An 18,265-nucleotide genomic window follows, 5' to 3' on the forward strand; every position below is an offset into this window, starting at 1 on the left:
CGGTAATAAGATCCTAGTTCATTTTGCACAAAAAGAAAGAGGAAAAAAACCCAAACCAGGAAACATTTACATAGTTAAAACAAACACACGACCTGTAATTATGTGGCCTCCATTCAGAACTGTATATTCCATTGCCCTTTCTGATAATATAAAATAACAGAACTTTAGTGCAGACTAACAAGAGTCAAGCCATCTGCCTAAATTGCATTAAGCAAAATATGGATCTGGCATCCTCTAGCATTGATTAGGGCTACTTCTAAAACTTGCTGGTATCTCCTCTAGATGCATAAACAGTTTTATCTTGTCTAAACACATTTGCCTTAAGGTTGGTTAGGTGATATTCAAGATGCTGCTGTAACTTTCAAACAGAGATAGGCATATTGTTATTGACTTTTAAAATACTTTCCATTCCTGTTGCCTTCCTGCCTGTGCCACTCTCTGAGTAGACAAATACTAAGAGGATGGTTTATCCAAGATATATATATATAATTTTAATCTATCTTCAAATTAATGAAATTATATAATGTTTTAACCAACTAGTATTTTGCTTTCCTCTTTTTAGAACACCCACAGTATATTAAATCTTTTTTTTTTTATTTTAGAGATATATATTATGTGCAGCAGCAATTATTTCTCTTGCTGTTCCAAAGTATTTATTTATCATTTTCACTGGGAGAATGAGACAAATGCATCATCACTCTATCTCAGTCTGCCTCTTGTTCATATCATATTTGCTCTTTACATATTTATTTGTTTTGGTGAGTTGTTGCATGTTCATTAGGTGGCAATAGAGAATATGATATTTTCCCACAAGAATTAGTGCTCTGTAATTTTCCCACTTACTTCCATTTTCTCATCTTGAAAAAAGGGAAGATATCTCACAACAGGAAGAGAATGAGTAAAATTCAGAAATTCCTTGATACTATATGACATAGAAGAATCTATTCAGTTATTTTACTTATACCTGCCTGCACATGTCTTGGGAGTCCTAATTATTTCAACTATATTGCCATATTTCTGTTTCAATGTCAGTCAGATTTCTGGTCAATAAACCGTGGAACTGAAGTTTAAGGTATTTTCATAAATAATCATTCTTAGTTCAGTTCTCTATCCAAATTATAGTTGGTAAATACAGAACATGAAATCTGTATACACAGAAAACTGTAAAAAGTATAGAAACATCTACATGTGTCAGAAAATATCTCAGGAAACATTTTATACACAGTACAGGCATAAGATACAAACTGTACTTACAATGCAGAAGGCTTTGAGATGTGTTGAGATGCAGATCAAAAAGCAGAACATCATTGGGCATTAAGAAGTCATAGTAAGTCAAACAAAAGAAATAAAATACATTGGTTTGGATTCTTTTCCAAAATTCTTCAAGTTATCATCATTTTGTCAAGAAACTGACAGGTAATTAATTTCTTTGCATTAAAATATGCTATCTGTGTAAAACCAGTAATTTTACTTAGTGAATTCTAGGTGATGGAATGTGTTTGCTATCCTCAACCTACCTAATTAATATAATTTAAAACCCATGATTTTTCCAGTTATGTATTTCAGGAGACTTCAGTTCATATTTCTGCATACAGTATTTGCAGTATGTAGCTTGAGTGATTCTGTGCATCTGTTTCTCAGCTGCTCATTAAGTTCTTCATTTGGAATTTAAATACATGTTTGAATTCTGAACACAGAACTTGTCTGGATTTAAGTCAAACATGTTATGATTAAGCTTTGTTTTCTGCAGGAATGATCCCAGTTCTTATGTCAGCAGCACTGCTTTGCCTTGGTTCAGATCAGGTCTCTTGCATGTGTCTGCAAAGGTGACCCATTTTCTCTGAACACCCTGACAGAGAAATTGATCCTTTCCTCCATCAGTATTTAGAAGTTGTCTGGGAGTCAGTCTTAACACAATACTTTGAAGAGTTAACAAAGCAGCCACAGGATCTTGTCCAAGTTACATCTTGAAGCCTAAAAGTCACTGAGAAGTGTTCTTCACTTCTACTGCCTAGAAAATGGATATGGCAATGGGTGATTCCAGTTGTCTTGGAAATACTTCTACATTGTAATAGTGATTATTTATAAAATGCTTTCAAGATCTCCCTATGAAAGGTGCCACTTTTGTTCTACTTGACTGTTCTGGCTCACTAAACATCTTTCAGAGAGGCAGTTTATTGTCTTTGTCCAAAACAGATCAAATCCTTTTGCACAGCATATGAGAATTGGAAAATATGAAAGGAAGTGAAGACATTCTATGGGATTTGACATGGTCCAAGACTGATTACAAATTTATAATCCACTTGGGGGACTTTGCTGATTTCTTAAGCAGCTTGAGTGGTTTATGAGAGGCATGCAATTTCATTGTGAATGTCAGATTAATGCAAGATGAATGCTTTAACCAAAATTTATGCTGTCTTGGGTCAATTTATTTAACCCACAGAGATGTTTTTATACTCTGTTTCATGGTTTACATTACTAACTGTGGAATATACATTCCCTTTCCTGACAGATTGACAATATACCCATTAAATTAAACACAGCAGCTATTTTGAGGGAGGGTGCCCTCTACCAGCGGAAATTACAAGAGGAGCTCAAAAGGTAGGACCACGCTTCACCTAAGATTGCTTTTCAGTTCCCTGGATTTAGGATATGAGCCACATCAAAAATAATTAAGTAAATTCCAGGTAAACTAAACTAATGGATCTGTTGTAGGGCTTTCTATTCTATAAAAACAGTTGACAAAGGAAGAGAGAAGTGGGTTGAAGTGGATTGAAGAAAAAGTCTACAGTAAAGTAATACTTTTTGTGTAGATGCTGTACAGTGTTACTGTGTTCTGATTTAGCACTCTGGCTAGTGTCCCCTTGCAAAATCCAACAGCTATCACTTTTATATTTATTCCAATCCTCCAGACTAAATAATGACATTAATACACATCTATTTCTGTGTCCTTTGTAGAAGATGCATCTATATTAAGCCAAATAATTTCATGTATCTCCATTTTCTTCAATGGTTGTAGTCAACTACATGCCAAGTTTGATACTTGAATTTGTTTATATGTACATTAAAATACCTGTCCATTTCTATCACAGTAAGATATAGCACATTAAGAATGGTCTTTTCCTTAAAGCAAGATAGGCCAAGAGCTGAGAGTGACAGCAGGACACGTAGGAACAGTGTCCTCACTGACAGCAGCTCCACAGTCCCCTGGCAGGCAGCAGGACAGATTCAGGGACAGGCAGCAGCGTCAGCCAAGGGTCCTACAAGAGTGCAAAGGGACGAGTCCGGGCCAAGGTCCAGCCAGGAAGCCAAGTCAAGAAGGCAGAGTCAACCTGGCCCCGGGCTGGGTGCAGGCAGATCTACGGAGTAGCTTAGGCAAGGACCAGGGCTGTTAACCCAGGCTTAAATATGTCTCCTGGGAAGAAACTACACACACCAACCAGGACTTTTCATAGCTCTTCCTCACACAGTTCTTTTCACTTCAGTCCCATCCAGTGTTAGACAATCACACTGCAGCAGAGCTGTCTTTGAACACAAGCACTGAATCCAGGGTGGTGGGGAAGTGGGGTAATAAGAGGTTGCAGGTCCTTTTGTGCATTTAGCACTCTAAGAAACCTTGACATAAGGATTCCTCCTCCTTCAGCAACACAGGTTTTCAGAGGATGTTTACTAGGGAAAAGGTGACTCCTGGATGGCCCCTGAAGGTTTTGTTCTACAGCTAGAATCACATAACATTTTCACTAAAAAACTTCACAAAGATAAAACTTATATCATGTTATCCTGCTTTAGTATTACTTCTAATCCACCTGGCTTAGCAGGCTAAGCACTAAATATTGATAGCATTTTAAGTCCTGGAAAGACTGTGTAAGTTTGGATTTGATCTTTGGACTTAACAGTATTGGTTCATGCATCAGGATTTTAGCAGGTAGATATAAAACATAACTCAGGTTCTGTTATCAGCTATTCACATATATTGAGGTTCTTCCATATTATATATGCTACTGTTCACTCTAGCTGGCAGAATTTGTTCCACTCAGCAAAGGAATAGTTCCCTGCAACTTGACGCTATTTTATCTTAATGAGTTTTAATCTTCAGCTGCATTTAAGACAAAACAGATATATATATAGAAAGAGATAAATATATAGAGATATATATAGAGATAGATGTATCACATGTATATGCATTGGGGAGCAGCAGTAAGAGGCAATTCACTCCATGTTTGTGTCTCTGCCCTAGTTACTGGCTCATTCCCTCCTCTGCTGCAGGACTTTCATGAGCCTGCCCCAGGGCTTTGCTAGGTTTTTCTCTCTCAGCTGAGCACAAAAAATAGGGATGTGACTTTGTTTAAGAGCTGAATACTTCTTTCCCTCATTACAGCAATATTATTTAATTAACAAAATACAAAACAGAAAGTTTTTTGTTCTTTGTGTTTAAGTGGACAAGAAGATTGTCAAAGAGGAAAGATATTTGTTCTTTCTACCTCTAAGCAAAGCAGTCCTCTGAGAAAATGTACATCCCTTTACCTAATTCTCTCTGCTCCTTATGAGAATCCATACATAGCTAAAGTTTGCCCTCTCTTGGGGCTTTGTTTTACTGAAAACTTTCAGGTCCATGCTCTCATGCACTTTCTTCCAGTCTGGCTTTCTCAGGCTTTACACATAGTAGGAACATCTCTTAGACTGGAATTAAAATATATCTGTCAAATGGCTTTGTGATTACTGCCTTTTTTCTCTGCAGAGACCAAACACTTTCTATCAAAGGCTATGGAAATGCTTTACAAACCAAGGCAGGGCTACAAAGCTGGATCCCTGAAATAGTATACTACTTTTTTCTCTCTTGCAGAGTTGAAAATTTGCAGCAAGGGGCTGGAGATTCATCTGAATTCTTGGAATGGCAGAAACAGATGCGTGGAAAAGATTTGGAAGATCAACTGGCTGAAATAGAGTGTAGGAGGCTTCAAGGAAAACTGAGTTATGAAGAGGCAGTTCTAGCCCATCAGAATGTAACCCAAGAAAATAAGAAGAAAGCTGGTCTATTGAGAGAAGAGGTAATACACACAGGGATGCTCAAATTTTGCTGATTTCCAATCTGTGCAAATCATAGCACAGATGATACCTGCTATTAGAGGTGTAAAATTCTATGCAGTGTCTTTACTCACTGGAGTCTGCAGACAAAGGAAAAAGAGGGCTCTAACTTCCAGATACAGCGATGCTTATACATGAAAGTACTTTTTACAAGTTTTTTTTATTTGATTAACACTTATGAAGTAAATTGAATAAAAGCAGAAGGTCAAAGAATGCTCCCTTATATTCTGTCATTATGCAAATCCTTTTTCAACAGATACTGAGATACTAAGCACCATTAGCATTGAAATCAACAATATATAACTGATTTCTTTATCTTGTTAAAATGAGACCCCCAAATGTGAAAGTATTTGTTTTCTTAAACTGATATAATTCAATTTACTTCATACTATCTGACACATCTAGATTTCTCTTAGGTAAAAATGCAGACAAACAACCCTGTTTGGATCCATCTGTATGGAATTTCTCTGCATATTTATGCCAAGAAATATTTTCACACTGTTTTCAATCTGGCAAATCACAGTTTCTCAAAATCATTGCTAGATCTTTTTGTTGATGACTCACATTACATTTTCCCAGTGCTTTTCTTATAAACTAAACAGGTGATCAAGAAACAGCAAATACTACAGATTTTAAACTTTTCACAGCCACCATCACATTCTTTTCTATTTCTCCAGTTTGTTGCTATGCCCTGTAGGCCAGTACCTGTCCCTTGACCATCTCGCAAATGTCAGTGCAGTGTCTCAGCAACATAAAATGAGACCACAAATGTACAAAATTTTCATAAACACCATGCTATAAAAGGAAAATTTGATTAATGAGTTCCTTTTCTGTCCTATAATGCTTTTCAATCTTTTCTGGCATCGATGTTTGGTTAGAAAGACTATAGCAAGAACTTAAAGTGAACCCTAGTGTACAACTGAACATAGTATAATTGCTCATACTCATTCCAAAAGTATTGCAATTGTTATATTCACTTCAACTTCAGAGTATATGTGTTTGATTAGTTAGCAGAAATGTCTCAAAATGAATAGATTTGGGGGTGTGCAAATAAGACTTGCTCTAACCCAACCAATTCCACATAGCTCTCTTTGCTTATCAACAAGCAGAGCACGTCATCCACATGCAGATCTCCAGATATTCACCAATGTTCAGCTGTCATGCTGACCTGCTTCCTTCTTTTAAAACTCTGGTCTTCCATCTAAAACAGGAAGAGCAGCAAGGAATCTAGTCTGAGAAAATAAATTTTCCTGCTTCTTCTTCCTTTCCTCTGACAAAGAACATGGTACCCAAAAGTGGACTTGCCATTACAGAGCTGTAACTTGAGCCCAAGAAGTTCCTGCAGGCACACAACTAACAGTATTTTAGATTAGCACACTTCTTGCTATCTCGCAACCAGATCCAGAAATGACTCCTTCTGTCTGCTCTTGGAAATGTGTAGGAGGGAATTATGGAAAGCAGCAGTACAAATGTCATGAAGGGCAGTTATGTGTAAATAAAACACAGAGAGGGGAGCTTAAATCTGGGACTCTTTCTTGTCCCCAGCCATTGTCCTTTTCTACTTTTGTGGATGATGTAATAGTTTGAATCCAATTGTCCTTACCCTGTTTCAATGATTTGAGGCACTCAGATCACCACTTCTCAGGAGTTGTATTGACCTGTTTGTTTGTGATTTAGCAAGCAGAGCTGATGCACCTGTATGCAGAGAAACGTCTACAGGAACAGAAAGAAATGAAAGAGCTGGTGGAGCAGGTCATGGAAGGACACAAGAATGTAAAGCAAGCAAAAGCAAAGATCCAGGAATACAAACAACAGATAGGTATATATATTGCCAGAAAAATGAGAGGTGATCCTAAATATCCCCAAACTACTTAATCTTTCTTTTAGCATGCCAGTTACAATTTTTACAGAAGAGAAAGTGAAGTTGAGGGAAAGATCCAGGCTATACATTCCCATGAATGTATGAATATGAATTCAGAAATCAGCTGGCAATGGGCAGATCAGAAATTCTAAAGTACTGGTCACGGGAATTACTCTTAGTTTAAACAGGAGATATACATCACTAATGTTCTGCAACCAGTTTCCCTTCCATCCAAAAGTAGCTCATGTTAATGACTCTACTTTTTTGTCAAATGCAGAATTCTCTGGTTGTGTATCTCCATCCTTGTAGTCATAAGGATTGAGGCAGGCAAAGTGTTAGTCACTCCAAAATGGACTAGCAGAGCCTACCAGCCTTGGCAATTCAGTTATTTCTAGGATATACACAGCTTGGAAGACTATGAATATTTTCTATTTTATAATATCCTTTTATTAAGTAATGAAACAGTATGTACAAATGAGAACAGAAATTACAAAGCAGTAATTCAAAGTGTCTGTGTATGTATATAGTACATTTATGTGGTGCATAGAAGGATAGATGGTGGAGGTGGGAAGTACTCATTTATTTCTTTAATGATTCCTCCCACCAATACCAGACTGTTTCCTCAAGTACCTTTAGATCAGTATTATTATTATTCATTAATGCATATGAATTTTCCTCCAGATGGACTACTTGTTAAAATAGGCAAACAGCTAACTGAGATTAATTCTTATCTTTCAGTTCAGCAGGTTTGTGAAGAAAGTGGAGAACTCCTCCGGCAAGCTTTAGAAGAACAGGAGGAGAAGAACAGGAAAAGATATGAACTAATTCAACAAATACGAGCTCTTGAGTCTACACCTAGCATCAGACACAAGTTTGTTGATTTAACAGAGGTAAGCTCAAGAGGAAAAACTACTGTTTTTACATAAATGTGTACTGTATATGTTTCACACATTCAGAGGGATTGTGGACTGCAGATATATCACAGTCTGGATGGATGAAGTACAAAGTGACCCCATGCATGTCGTATTTTGTCATATTGCATGACAGAAGTTAGATATGAAATGGAACATTGACAAAGTCTATAAAATTAAAATTTTATCAAGAAGAATATTCTGATGTCAAGTGAAATCTTAGTCCTCTTGAACCTTCTTTGAATTTTGCCAATGGGATCTGGGTTTCCCAATATCTTACAAAAAGAGTCTGGACAGTGATTACAAGATGTTCTGTGCATCTTCACAAATTCAAAGATCTGTCAGTCAGGGTAAGAACTGAATCAACACCAAGTTTGGACTCATGTATACTTAGTTATATTGCAGTGGTGATGGCCATGGTAATTATCAAGATTGATTTCCTTCACTTTCAAAACTGTCAGCATTCAGATGTATGAAAGAGATTGTCAAGAGAACCCAAAACCTTCTGAGCTGTTACAATTCTGTGTAAATTACTTGTGTGTGTAAGTCTATAATTTATACTAACTGTATTAACTGTATCTCAAACTTCTTGGACTTGCTGTTGATGCACATCAACTCATATGTCTGGGATTGGGCTCTTCAATGCCCAGACTTAGGCAGCATCCAGGAATCTCTTATCTTATTTGTTAACTTAATCAGAAGATTAGCAGATTGGACATAAGGAATACATTTTTTACAATGAGTGTGATGAACCACTGGCATAGGTTGCCCAGAGAAGTTGTGGATGCCTCTTCCCTGGAAGTGTTCAAGGCTGGGCTGGATGGGGCTTGAAGCAAACTGGTTAGGAGAATGTTCTTGGCCATGGCAGGGCTTTTGGACTAGCTGGTCTTTAAGGTCCCTTCCAACTCAAATTGTTCTGTAATTCTGTATCACAGCTTCACTGTTTAATTATAGTGACTATTACAGTAGCACTCTAATGAATTGGCACACTTTTGGTGATAGCTTACCCTGGTTTTCTTTCTACAAAAGGCTTTTTCAGGCTTAGTGCAATTAAGTATTTGTCCATAAAATTCCCATTCATTCTCCTAATTTTTAAAGTACCAGTTCTTCCCTTCATGGTACTTTAGTTGCTTGAATACCAGTAGTATCTACTGCATGAGTGTAGAACTTTTCCTATTTTAGGAACTACTTCACTGGCTTCGCTGAGCATTTTTGAAATGCAGACACTCAAAACATTCAGCTTCTACCACTCTATGCCTCAAGCAAATTCTTTCCTAGACATGTTTGATGCCATGCTCAAACACTACCACTGATATAGATAGATAGATAGATAGATAGATAGATAGATAGATAGATAGATAGATAGATAGACAGACAGACATATATACCCTGTTGCAAAACATTTCCCTTTCACTTCCTGTGAATACAACTCTATGGTCATTTCAAGTTTAATACTGGACTTGAAAGAAAGGAAAAGTATATGTAAGAGCAAGGGCCAAAACTGAAAGCCTTCACAAAGCTGTTTGGAAATGATCCATCTTTGTTTGCAAACTAAAGTGCAGAAGTCTCACTTTAGATCTCAGCATCTCATTATCATTCACATTGCAAAGTGGCTATTAAAGAGCCTTGATTAAACATTCAGATTCAAATATTTTAAATTTGGGCATTAGGACCTGAATTTTCTGGGTGTGGAGCATTGTTTAGTCCTAATAATTTCAGACAAAAACAGTAGATACCATTATAGATCAAATGCATACTTTGGAAATAGATAAATACAAAAAATGCATATTCTTAGTGTAAAGTCTGTTCTGGTTTCACACATTAAAAAAATTTATTTTTACACATTTTAAAAATTCAAAAGTCTAATTGAAACTAAAAGTCAAGTAGATTTTTTTTTATAGCAAATATATTGTATTTATGATTAATCTTCTATATATTTCTCAATGCTTTTTCTTTAAATGTTTTATGAAAGATATGCTCTAGATTTTAAAACCAGTTTTTAAATACCAGTTAGTTTAGGACCATCCCTATATTTCTGGAAATAAGAATATATTCAGTGTGAATTCTAACACAATCAAAATATTCTGGTTTTACTCATTTACTCTCCCCTTGGTATTTACAGTGTTATTTAAAGCTGTATTTTGTGTTCTCTAGACTGGTGGCCATGGTTTATTTGGTGAAATGTCAATAGTGGAACTACGAGAACGCCTCACCCTACTCAAGGAGGCACAGAAGGCAGCAGAGGAAGAGAAGAGAGATCAGATAATTCATGAAAAACAAACTAAGGAACAACTTCTTCTAGACAAACTGGACCAGATTTCCCAATTCAGAGCAGAACTTGGACGAGCAGCTGCTTTCAAGTCAGTATAAAACAGCATGTGACATTTAAGACATTGCAACTTTGGTAATATTTTGCCAGCCCTTGAGGAGAAGAACAAGTAGAGAGCAAAATACAGGCCTTCTGTACTTTTGTCAAGGATTGCACTGGGGCCAGGATTTCCTTTTAATTCTTGAAAATAATTTTCATCAGATTTAACAAATCTTTTTCATCATTTATGGTTGAAGACATTCCATAGGCTAGTGTTGACAGTATTGCCCCAGGATTCAGAGCCAATAATATAAATTTAGCAAGAAGTTTTGCCTTTCTTCTGTTCCTTTTCAGCTAATCAGAACTAATTTGATGTTATTAGAATCATTCTAGCTTGACACTTAAAGTTGTTTCTCATTCTCATCTAAAACAATATTAGAGCTGTATTTTTCTTCCTTGAATTTAATCTGTAAAGTTAAAAGGAAGGTCTTATTCTAGAAGTTAAAAATATTTTAGGAATATTTTTATAGCAATAATGAGCTATAAATTAAATACATTTTAGCACTAAATCAAAAAGAAGTTCTTTGCTTACAGGCTAAGCAAATTCTGCATTCATGACTAATATTTATTATTTATTATCAAATGTATTAATCATTGTCATAAAGGATACATAACCATCACAGATGCTTCATATATGCAGAAGACAAGTCCCTTCCACAAGGGTTTTAAAGTCTAAGTTGAAGCTATTTACAAATAAAGCTGAGCAGGAAGAAAGCCTGTGTAAAAGTATACAGCATGGCACATCTCTTGATCTTATACCATTTTTACTGCATCTTAAATATTTGCCACTTTTTTGTTTCAAACTGTCTTTTATCTTTTCCTTTTTGTGGCTTTGAGAGATAAGTCCTTGTCTGCCATATTTATTTTGCAAAGTGATGTTCAGGCTGACATTCAGAAGGCATATTCTATCAGGCTACAAACACATGTTTGTAGACATGTCTTAGATTCACATTTATTGCCAAAGGTGGCTTCTCAAAGTTCAGTTCATGTTAATCATTTATCATCCAATTCTACATCTCAGTTACAGAAGGCAGTATTGATGTATTCCTTTAGTTTTCACTCTTCTCAGCTGTAATTTGGTTTGTTGCTAACAGCCAGTCTCCAAAGACTGGGGTTTTACTATGTTAGCATTTGAGAAGAGAGTTTAATGTATTTAATGAATCAATAACTGCAGCTGCAGTGGATTGACTCCACAGAGCAGTGACCCTCTTTTCTATGGCACGTATGAAGAAAAGATTTTAAGACTTAAGAACCTGAAATGGAGTTGGAGCTAGAAATATACTCTCATTGCTAAACACTCAGTATTGTGAAAGCCTGTGGGAATAACTCAAGCCACTGCTTTCCACTAGAGAGGCAAACTAAGCATTAAGAACTTGTGTACTAAATAAAACCTGTTCCACTGGTACCTGCTTAAAGAATCATCTGTTCTAGATGTGCAGCCTGTGAATTTTGTATAGGGTTGGGTTCCTTTAAACTAGACTTTTTGGCTTAATTCAGAACTAAAACTGTTCTGATCCTGAAATAAGCTGTGCTTGAATGAGAAGCTTTGATTCACTTTTTGTTCTGTCATTTGAAATGCTTTTTAGAACAGATCAACATGCCAAAGATAGTAGAATCCAAATTAAATTATACACTAAATTTCAAGCCTCTGACTCAATCAGTCAATCTGGTCAGATTCTTGATAAGTTATACAGTAATTTTAATGGAGCCCTGTCTGCTCTCTAAATAAAGAAATATAATGTTTCATTATAGATGTTAGAAGGCACTTTCCTTTCACGGTTCTAGGCAATTTATGTGTGTATACAATTTATTTATATGTTGGAAGTAATTCCTATAAAAAGGCATCATTATAGTACACCAAAAATGTTGTTCTTTGGGAGCGTACTTCATGCATTTTCATACAGAATCCAAATCTCTGGTGTTATTTTTGTTAATACAGAAATATGGCATGCTGGCCATGGCATTTACAAATGCTAGACACTTTCATGCAGTTTTTATTTCTCCCAATAGAAACTATGAGGCTTTGTGTATTAAACCTTGAATCCTGAATTACTTCTCAAACCACTGTGAGTGATTAATTGTTTGGGTTCTATTCTTGATATGCTGCACAGGAGATGTAAAAAGCTGATTTTTATGTTTACAGAATTGATTCATCATTATAGGGATAGAATAGCAAATCTTACCAATGGTCCTCAGAAGTTAGCCTTATGCATCAATATAAAATTATGTGTTACATCCTAAATTGCATTATGTTGAAGGCTGCTACTAATCAGCTAAAGTATGGCAGCTAAACTAAGCTAAACACCTGCTTTAGTGACAGCTGGAGTTTAATCAGGTCCCTACCAAGCAGGTTCCTTTCAATAACATTCACAGTCATTCATCAACACAAAAAAAGCACATTGTGCCAGCATATAATGAGCTATATTAAACAAAATAGGAAATGGAACATGAAAAATTACAGAGACATTGGCCTTTAATAGACTGCAAGCCATGACATCTATCACAGCAGTGGCTTGGTGAATGCTTGCAGGATGGCACATATACTGGACATCCCTTTAATTGCTAGAATTTCACACAGTTTGGAAATCAGCACTGTCATTTGAAGTGGACAAGCAACTCTGCTCTCAGCTTTCAAACTCAAGCACCAGCAGATTTGTGTGTGTTTGAATACAAGCTAATGTACTCAAGTTACATGCCTGTGTACTTGAGACACAACTCCCTTTCATTCTAGTGAAGGACATCAATCAATCTAATGCCCTAAGAATCACACAATAGCTCGAACCAGTTGGCCTGAGGCTCCCTCCATCCACATTATCTGTGGTTTGGGGGGAGAGTTACTTTGTGCTGGACTCAAGGTCTGGGACTGCAAGCTCTCACCCTTCACATGGTTTAAAGCTGTCAGAGGAGAGAGCAGCACTAGTCCTCCCTGACTTCCGTGTGTGAGGAAGATGTACAGACTCCCACCAAGTCAAGAATTCCCTGGATCCCCATCTCACACTGTGGTAACGCTGTGGCACGCTGGACTCCCAGCACTGCATTACAAATGATGGTGTTTGCCAAGATGGCAGAGCAATCCTTTCCCTCCCTGCCACTGCCAGGGCTCAAATCCCTCCCTGACAAGCGGCATCAACCACAGACGCTGAGAGAAAGGTAACCCCTCTCTCTTGGCCTGAGCTGGGGAAGGGTGGGCATAGTGTGAAGGCAGCCAGAGCAGGAAAAGGAGGAGAAGGAGAAGAAGGAGGAGGATGTAATGAGTTCTTCACTATCATTGAAACAAAAGGGGGAAATTTATCAGTAATGATGGATCAGAAATATGAAGATGTGAAGAGAAGCTGTAAAAAAAAGACAGGCTTTTCTCAATGGTGACCATTGAGGGGACAAGAGGAGTATCAGGAAACACTTTTTACTGTGGAGATGACAAAGCATTGGCACAGATTGTCCAGAGAGGTGGTGGAGTCTCCATCCTTGGAGATGTTCAAAAGCCATCTGGACACAGACCAGGGCACACAGTCAAGGTGGCTCAGCTTAAGCAGATGGGGTGGTCAAGATGACCCCCCAGAGGTCGCTGCCAGACTCAGCCATTCTGTGATTCAGTGACTGAACTTGGATTATGCAACTTCAAAATTTTTACTTCACATGAGGAAAACACTGTTATGAATAACAATAATTTCCCCACCTAAAATTAGGTGCTTAATAAGTTAATTTTTTTGGAAGGGAGCCAGATTTTGAATGCTTAAATCACTCACATTAGTACAAAACAGTAATCAGTCTAATAGTGTAGTGTTCTTAAATGTCAAAATAGTGACTGCCTTAATAGTGAACTGTTAAGAATTAGACACATTCACTGTGCTAACTGCAGTAACTTTGAATTATGTTGTAGGACAGAAAAAGGCAAGGTACTGTGAAGTACAGACAGCCCTACTCACTGAGGCTATGAGAAACTTTTTTTTTAATATTGTTACTTGCACTATAAGCAATTCTGCTTTTAAAAAAATATTTCTGTTTTTGCACAAGACTCCATTTTGTAAGGTGAGCTTATAAATACAGCCCAGCTGCTTGATATTTCGGTGCCTAGAATGGTCAAGTGGTCATTTTTACTCAACCTCCTACAAATATTGAGTCAGTTAAGAGCTGACTACATCTCTTACGTACATCTATCTCTTTATACTTTAGATGCAAAGCTTTGAAAATGTAAATGAAGAGTCAAATATAGATTATAAGAGGAAATCTCTGAGCAAATCTTCAAATTCCCCATTTTTTAAATATAGCTGAGAAGAATTTTCATAAAATGTCACATAATTTTCTATTGATCTGGAGAGGATTTTTCTGTGTACTAGCCCATTCTGACTGGCTGTTACCTTACTTCCTTAGGAAATACATGATATGAGGTGACAGAGATCATAGGAGGTTTTTCTGTCCTGAGCCCTCAAAGTTCTCAACTGATGACAAAAAAACCAGAATTTTAAAATTTCTTTTTTCATTCCTTCCTCTCTCAGAGTTTCTGTTATGATATGGTGTGACATCTGAAAATCTACGGGATTGGCAGCTTTTTGGAATAGTGTAGATGACTGGCACAAGACTACATTTAGAAGAGGAATGAATATTACTGTGGAAATAAGCAACTATTGACAATGTTAATATAGAAGCAGCTGCTGCTGCTCCCTGATGTTAAACCTCTTGCTATATTTCCTTTAATTGTATTTAAAAGAATCTGGATTTGCATGTAAGGAAAGATTTTGTTGTTTATTCTCATGGACAAGATTTAATCACGTACTTACTTAAAACTGTACTATTCTACTATATCCTTTGGAATGCAACGCCTTCATACAGTGCAAATAGAAATAAATCCTGTCCTCAATTAGATTAAGTGATAGCACACAATTTTTAGATTTACAATATAGTGTTAAAAATTAATCTCAGTGTAGCAGAGTATATCAGAGTCTTAAAGAGGATAAGGAAACATCATCCTAACCAGATAGCATGACATGGAGCCGACAGGTTCAGGGAGAGTCTCAGGAAAGGAAATGAGAAGCCAAACTTAACTGTGTGCCTTACTTAAGAGTTCACAGTCACATTTCAGAATGTGACACAGGTCAAATTTCCCCTTCATCCAGTTCCTAAGGATTTGGGGACCTCTAGTCAGGAATGGCTACACAGAAAAAAACTCGTTATCACAGAGAGTTTCCTATAAGCAGAGATAAAGCTAACAAGGCAGGCAAAAGCCATCTCTCCCAAGATGAAAGAAGTGTTTGGATCCCTGGATCCTTGATACAGACACTTGTTAAAGGCAAATTGGTGGGTTTAGGATCAGAAGGTACTTCCTTCTTCCCCATCTGCCAGCTTCTCAAGAAGTATGTCTTATACTGAGACCACCCAAGATATAAGGAAAGAGTTCAGTTGTAAAACATTTCTTTCCAAAAGACAACTTGTCTGTGAAACTAGTCCTGCCACTGACAGAATGAGAGCTAGAGAATCAGTGGACAGTGCCCCAGTGCACTCTGCTCTGGGTCATTTGGAGTCTTTATTTGGTTTCCAATAAAAGACGTTTCCAAAAAAATGTCTTTTTATGTTGCAGTGATGCAATTGTCATGTTGCACCACTGCAACATAAAAAGACATTTTATAAAACTATCCTTTGCCAGCTGCTCCTAGCAGATCTAACATGGCTATACAATTGTGTATATTCCTTGGAAGATCTGACTCTTCCTTTAGCTCTGAATTTAGCCAGAGAATCACAGCTGCTCATGACATAATATTAACTCTACAATTTGATCTTACTAAGCTAAATTCGAGGGCAATGTTGAATAAAAGAGAAAGTTGGCTATCCAAGTGGGTCACTCTGTATACAGGGTGTAACCTACACGGAGAAGTTGTGAGTAAATCGGGCCAATTAGGTGAAAGTATGTAAAACCCGTTGAAATGGAAATTCCAGGGGACAGAAAATTGGCTACAATAGAAGGGGGGGGAAAGGAAGACTATCCAGTAATGTCTCTGGTATGCCTTACTTTTAGGCTGCACATGCTGATATCAATTTATGCTCACACAGAGCAACTAACTTTAATTAAAACATCACCATCCCATTGATTCTGTATCTGGGCATTGGGATTACACACAAAAAAAAAATATTTTATTTGCCAAGGAATACAGCAATCAAGATGAATACTAATGATCATATAAGGCAAACTCCATAGTTCACACAAACAAAGAGCTGCAGTATTATCCCAGGTTTTGCACATTTTTTTCCTAAAGAATGTCATGTCAGGCTTGAAATACTTAAGATATTGTCATCATGGCATCCTGTGAGAAAAAAATTATTTGATGTGGTTTAGTAATGCTGTTCTGTAAACAAAAAGAGGCAAACTGTGAGTACCACATGCAAGTTATATTTATACAATTTAAATCTCTTTTGAGTCTAACTGGTTCTCAGAAGCAAGAGCAAATTCATTATTACCAAGGTAATGTGTGCTCAGATGGACTTATTCTGTGGGATGATAATATTTTACCCTCTCATTGTTTCTTTTTGACTTTTCAGGCAAGAAGAAAAGAAGAAGTCCCAGCCTGGTGAAAGGCCCACGAAAGATGAACGCATTTTAAACCTGCAGAAGAAGATTGTAGAAAAAACAATGGAGCGTAAAAAGCAAGCAGGACTCTTGAAGATTAGCCCCCAGAAAACCCGAATCGTGTCAAGCAAGGTCTGGTTATTACATAAGGAGAAAAGATCTGCAATAGACCTGCTGTTCACAGACCTTTGCTCAACTGCCAGCACTGGCAAGGGGCAGAGGCAGATGGTGCCATACATGGCTGGCAATAACAACACCCTACCCCCTGCCTAGGCACTGTTTCTACAGCCGTGGCCTTGACCTCACCTTCTTTTCACACATTCTGCTGTCACAGAGGAGGACTCATGCATTCAACACCTGCCTTCCCACTCTTACCACCACACATTCATCCCATCAAGACAGCATCTTACCCCATCTCCACCTCTTGTCTTTCCCAGCTTCCTATCACACACATCCTGTCTCACCACACTGGGATGCTCACCCCTCTCCCACCCAAGGCATGTTACAGTTTATCATTCCCATGGTTTTGTGGAGAGTTGCACCAGTGTTTGAGTCATCTTAAACTGGGCAACCCACTCTGCTGACTTTTCTGTTCATCATGCCAAGCTTAATGCTAACAAGTTTCCCAATCATGTGAGCAAACAAACTGTGTTGTCAGCCAGCAGGATTATCAAACAGAAGTTTAGTGCATTTGCTAAAGAGAACCATTGTATCACCTGCAGTCTGATCATCTCTCTGTCTTTCCTGCAGGAATCTTTTCAATGGAACCATTGGAAAGAACTGGAAGAGAGTAGGGAAAGACAATTCAGAATCCTTCAGCATGGTTTTATGGACAGAGAAGCAGTTCAGAAAAGGGAGCTCATTGCAGCAGCAAGAAGTGGAGCCAAAGCCTGTATACTGCGCTCTGATCTAAAATAAAATACATTTGGAACAAATTCAGGTCTGCTGGAAATATCCCAGTGTACCTACAAGGTTGACTTTTATTCTTTATTTCACCTTTACAGTGTGATTAGAAAAATGTGGTCCTACAGGCACAATAGAATAAAAATGTACGGGGGGGTTGTAATATCATTTAATTTTTTATGTTCTTTTATAATGATAAAATGATTAATTATATAATGATTTTTTTCTGCTATAATCAAAAGCTTTAAGAAATTGAAACTTTATCATCAGAGCTCCTACAGCATAATGGCAAATATCTGTGTAAGAATGTCAAGAACTGTATTTCTGATTTGTATACTATGCCATGGTTTGTGACACTTACTTTTCCAAAAGAATAAAAATGAGGGTGAACCCCAAGGAATATTTGTTTACATTATGCATCTTTTCAGAAGGCATGGTCAGCCCAAGTTCCTAATATGTCTTCTTACATGACAGTAACTATGTAAGAGGATTGCCAGTTTCAACACTGTTTTAGAGGATGAGGGAAAAACTGTTTAGAAGATTTAGAGGATGTGAAAGCCTCCAGAAGTCAGTCTGGA

The 18,265-nt window shown here is 37.3% G+C and overlaps 1 protein-coding gene across 1 annotated transcript in view; it reads left to right on the forward strand.

The window, feature by feature from the left end:
• Nucleotides 1-17,838, forward strand: part of CFAP99 (cilia and flagella associated protein 99) — a gene marked incomplete at its 5' end in the record, with an annotated part of 52,616 nt that extends 34,778 nt beyond the window's left edge. The window contains 7 exons of the mRNA XM_084204529.1: nucleotides 2,513-2,601; nucleotides 4,844-5,048; nucleotides 6,763-6,904; nucleotides 7,685-7,836; nucleotides 10,012-10,217; nucleotides 16,757-16,916; nucleotides 17,535-17,838. Of these exons, the coding sequence (XP_084060655.1) occupies nucleotides 2,513-2,601; nucleotides 4,844-5,048; nucleotides 6,763-6,904; nucleotides 7,685-7,836; nucleotides 10,012-10,217; nucleotides 16,757-16,916; nucleotides 17,535-17,702 (1,122 nt within the window). The 3' untranslated portion in view covers nucleotides 17,703-17,838. The remainder of the gene's footprint in view (nucleotides 1-2,512; nucleotides 2,602-4,843; nucleotides 5,049-6,762; nucleotides 6,905-7,684; nucleotides 7,837-10,011; nucleotides 10,218-16,756; nucleotides 16,917-17,534) is intronic.
• Between the last annotated feature and the right edge of the window lie 427 nt (nucleotides 17,839-18,265).

This window comes from Fringilla coelebs (assembly GCF_963513975.1).
Source record: "Fringilla coelebs genome assembly, chromosome: 4".
In the NCBI taxonomy this organism is placed as follows: domain Eukaryota; kingdom Metazoa; phylum Chordata; class Aves; order Passeriformes; family Fringillidae; genus Fringilla; species Fringilla coelebs.